The sequence below is a fragment of the Nannobrachium achirus genome (assembly GCF_963921795.1).
Source record: "Nannobrachium achirus genome assembly, chromosome: 24".
In the NCBI taxonomy this organism is placed as follows: domain Eukaryota; kingdom Metazoa; phylum Chordata; class Actinopteri; order Myctophiformes; family Myctophidae; genus Nannobrachium; species Nannobrachium achirus.
In genome coordinates, this window is record NC_137831.1 from 30966472 (window position 1) to 30971131 (window position 4660).

Consider the following 4660-nt stretch of genomic DNA (forward strand, 5'->3'; position numbering starts at 1 on the left):
AACAGAACAGCACTAGCTTCATATTAAATGTCTCATCATATATTTTAGGCATAGGATACTACATATAGCCTGACTTCCGCCAGATGGTGGCAGTAGTGCGTAGCGCCCTACTTTTCCGTCTGAGTTCTCTGGGTAGAGAGTTGATAAGCCCCGGGCCGGACCAATCAGCGGCAGCTACGGGCGGGCTCTGAGCGGCTCTGAGCCAATAGAGTCTGATTGCAGACCACGTGGAAACCCAGGAGGCGGATTCTGGGTGTAACGTCATGCAGACAAGCCAATATGAGTGGTTGGAGTTGGCACTCCAGACTGTGATAGACAGACGGCCCCATCCAATCACCTGCTTAGCAATTCAAAAAATGGCCCGCCCCTTACATCGACTGTGCCGGAGCAGTACCAGATGCTAGTAGGCAGAGCGGACGCACTGCTACTATCATCTGGCGTCAGGTTATACTACATATCATATCATATCATATCACAAATCATATTCTGCTGTTAGAGCACGACAGATCTGTGATATGCTTGTCATAATGTTCATTCAGGGCATGAAGGGTCAATGTATGACCTAGGCCAGTGGTTCTCAACCTTTTCAGGCCGTGACCCCCAAAATGATCATATTTTAACTGGGGTTAGGGTTAGGGTAACCCCCTAACCCCCATCCTGACGAGCACTAAGAGTTGAGGAATTACATTTTTGTATAACACGGTTCTATTGTGAAAATAGCAGATCTACATGCTCACAACACCTCGCAACGCGAGGCGTTGTGAGCAATTTCTGCCTCTAATATTTGACAATTTGGACAATTGTTTAACATGTCATTTTGTAGGTTTAAAAAGTCCATAAATTGTCACTTTAGAAATGTGCAGATACCCTCTATACACTTAAACTTTATGTTGGTTTGTTTACTGTTGAGTGAGAAAACAATGTTGCACATCAAGTGAATCATCTGGGGACCCCCCCAAAATAATTTGGGGACCCCCCTGGGGTCCCGACCCACAGGTTGAGAACCACTGACCTAGGCTAGGCCTAAGGCTTAGCAACATGCAGGATCTGTGGCTTTAAGGGATATTTCACTTTCTAAAGGAACTGACCTCCCTCTACATTTATACTGTTTCACTTCCAATTTTCCAATTTCTAGGTCATCACTTTAAATTTCACCTGTTAACTCTGTATCCTGACTGAGTTCTCTATTCTGATTGGATAACATTGGTGACCCAACCTGAAAATGTGGGGGCCCCGAGCATAATTAATGGCTAATAGCATCACAACCATTTTAACCAACCTTATCTTATGCTTTGGCTATTCAAACATAGCAGATCTACTACTCAAATCTTTGCATCTGGCGGTCCCTGGCACAAAATACTTGAGCTGGGGGTCAGCAACCAAATCCATATAATTTTGGGAATCCATATAAGAATGTGAAAGCTCTTGGCCTCAGAGGAACACTATCCATCATCTAGAGAAAGGCTGCAACTGCTGAACATCACTGCTGTCAGGTGGAAACCTTGTATGTCCAAAACATTTACTTTTCAAGAAATGAAAAACAACCTGTGATGTGATCCAATGGATCTAATGTAGGGCAGGCCCGTTATTTAGTCAAAAGCTCTTGTTAATTCTTCTCATTGGTTAATAAATGCAAAAACACTGACACTCTTATAACCAGTGGTTCTCAAACTTTTTCATTGTACAGTGTTTGGCCGCACACCCCCATCTGAAAAATGTGTTGTGCCCGGGACGCCCAGAAAAGAGGAGAGGGGGAAAAAAGAAATAAGCAGATAAACAATCTCACAGTTCGGCACAAAGTGACATGCTGTGAGCTTGTACATCTGCTATTTTTGAATAACTAATGTATAAATGGATAGAAATGGTTAAAATGTTGGTTAAAGATGGGGTGCCATGATTTTTTCCTCCTCTAAAACATGACGATCAGGTTGTTTGATTATTCTAGGAGGAAGATCGTTTCCAAAAAAGTGTGCAGAAAGTAATGAAATTATGTTTTTATGTGGCCACAACCACCAGTTCATTAAGTATGCCTGGTTGTCAGGTGGGTGGTGACCCAGCTGAAGTTAGCCACACCCAAAGTGTTGGGTATATGGTAAAATGGGAGGCGTTGATTTTATGATGTCATTAATTCAGTGTTTTTCATTTGGTCCTTTTGACTCAGAGGCTTTCAGCTTTCAGGAAGTAACCAAAAATACACAGGGATGATTGGGGTGTCCGCTGGTCTAGGTGCATACCACATAAGCATTGCCACATAGGCATTTATGCCTGACGGCGTCGCCAGTTCGATTCCCGATCCGGGCAACCTTTTTCCGCATGTTGTTCCCCTTCTCTCCCCCCATTTCTGTCAGTCTACTGTCCTATCGAATAAAGGCATAAAAAAGCTGGGGGTCTGTTAGAGTAATGTTAACTCCATACAAAACAGAAAAAGTACAAAACTATGGCACCACCTCTTTAAGATTGTGATACTGTATTAACTATAGGCTATTTTTACTTGTGACCCCCTGGAACCTCTTTCACTTTAACTTGATTGCAGACTTGATTTGATATGTGCAGACTTTAATTGATAGGCAATTCAATGTCACTGTCAAATATTTAGCCCAATCCAGCCTGGCCGATAGACAGTCAACCCCTGACAACACTGGCCACCTTACTGCTACACAAAACCTACTATTGAAAATTGTCAATTCTTGTTTAAGCTTTGGTAATACAAAAGTATTTGTTTGGTAATCATGTAATCAAGTAGAAATGTATGAAATGTATCAATTATTACGCCACGTGGGGATGAGTCCAATAATCTTAATAATCTTATGAAGTCTTTCTGCTGTTTAGTTATTTTATTTATTTATTTCGGCAGCAGGGCGCACAAGTACTGCGTTCGGTGTTTCTGTCGAGTGTGCGTGTGTCTGTGTGTTTACGCCCGCAGCCAAACAGGGTCCAGCATTCTTGGTGACATCACCATCAACAAGTGTGACCTGATATAAATAACACTGGGGAAACAGATACGTGACACACCGAACGCAGCACTTGCCACTTGCACGCTCTGCTGGCGCACAAGAAGGCCATACATGGCCACGAGTACACAAGGCAAAAGTTGGCACCTAAACAGAGTTTATTTATGTTTGACAGGGTCAATCAAAATATATGTATCAAGTTATAGAAACATGAATCCATTGCATTGCATATGGGGTTTCCACATTCCACATGCAGCCAGGTCGGATAAGATAAAGAGAAGATAAATATGAGTTTTTTTGTGGACAACTACAGAAACGTATATCAAATCAAATGAATATGTATTCAGTAAAAGGGATACATACCCTATGTATCTTTTATCTTCTCAGTCCCTCCAGGTCACTTCCACTTCATCGGTTCTGTACCTTTGGGTAATCCACGAGTCCTCTAACTTTGTGACGTGTCCTGACCTGAACATCTCCCAGCCGGCTTGTGCGATCATCGCCCCGTTGTCAATGCAAAATCTCTCGTCGGTGGCGAACATCTTCGCTTTTCTGTCCTCGCACATTTCCGACATCATCTTCTGCAACCTTCGATTACAGCCAACCCCCCCAACGATTAGGACCTCCTGCGAGCCGCAGTGGGCCATGGCTCTCTCCGTGATCTCCACCAGCATGGCGAAGACGGTCTCCTGCAGAGAGAAGCACAGGTCCTCTGCCGTGCACTGCCCGGAGCTCAGCATCTTGTGAGCAGCCTCCTCGATGTAAGATAAAACCCCTGAAAAGGACACGTCCATGCCCTTGACAGTGTACGGTAGCTCCACATACCGGGTCCCCTTCTTGGCCATCTGCTCTATGTTGTAACCGGGACAGGGGTCATTGGAGATCTTGATCACTCTGGCAAACCGGTCCAAGCAGTTTCCCACTGCAATGTCAATGGTCTCTCCGAATATCCTGTATCGCCGCTCGGAGTATGCGATGACCTGAGTGTTTCCCCCGCTGACGTAGAGTACAGTGGGGTTATCGGCCTGGGTGACGAGACGGCCCATCTCGATGTGCCCGATGCAGTGGTTGACGGCAACGAGGGGCTTCCCCCATAGCTGGGCCACAGTGCGCGCCACCAGGGCCACCGTCACCAGAGGAGCACCCATGCCAGGTCCTTTGGTGTACGCCACACAGTCAATATCCTGTGGCTTCACTTCTGCTTCCTCTAGCGCCTCCTTCAGTATGGTCAATATGACGTTGCGGTGATGCCTGGCCGTCTCACTGGGCAGGAACCCTTGGCCAGGAGGTGTGATGTAGGTGCGTCTGGGGTTGGAAAGTACCACCCCGTCCCTCATGATTCCTATGCCGATCTTATTGGCACTGCCCTCGAAGCCAATCACCACGGTCATGACAGAGCTAAACAACTTATCGTCCACCAAGGTTAGGTGGAGGAAACCAAACGCAGACTCGTAGACGCAGTTAGACTCTGTACACTGGAAGCTGAAGCTCCATGTTGAAGAATCTCGATATGAAGTAGTAGAAACTCGGAATGGGATATACGTCTGACTCTGCTGATGTTGCTGATGATGTCACTCTCTGACGTCACTCTATGACATTACAAGTGAAACCGTGTCATCATACTATTTGGAGGCCATCCTATGACATCAGCAGTATGATGACTTCAGGGATCTCCATAAATGGGCATAAAAGGGACACAGACAGACACA

General features: G+C 45.5%; 1 protein-coding gene across 1 annotated transcript; it reads right to left on the reverse strand.

Annotated features, from left to right (window-relative positions):
* Positions 1-3334: 3334 nt before the first annotated feature.
* On the reverse strand, positions 3335-4342 carry LOC308280442 (tRNA N6-adenosine threonylcarbamoyltransferase-like; the record flags this gene model as incomplete). The annotated part of the gene is made up of 1 exon (XM_080720709.1): positions 3335-4342. One exon carries the CDS (start codon positions 4340-4342, stop codon positions 3335-3337), a length of 1008 nt encoding a protein of 335 aa, XP_080576835.1.
* Between the last annotated feature and the right edge of the window lie 318 nt (positions 4343-4660).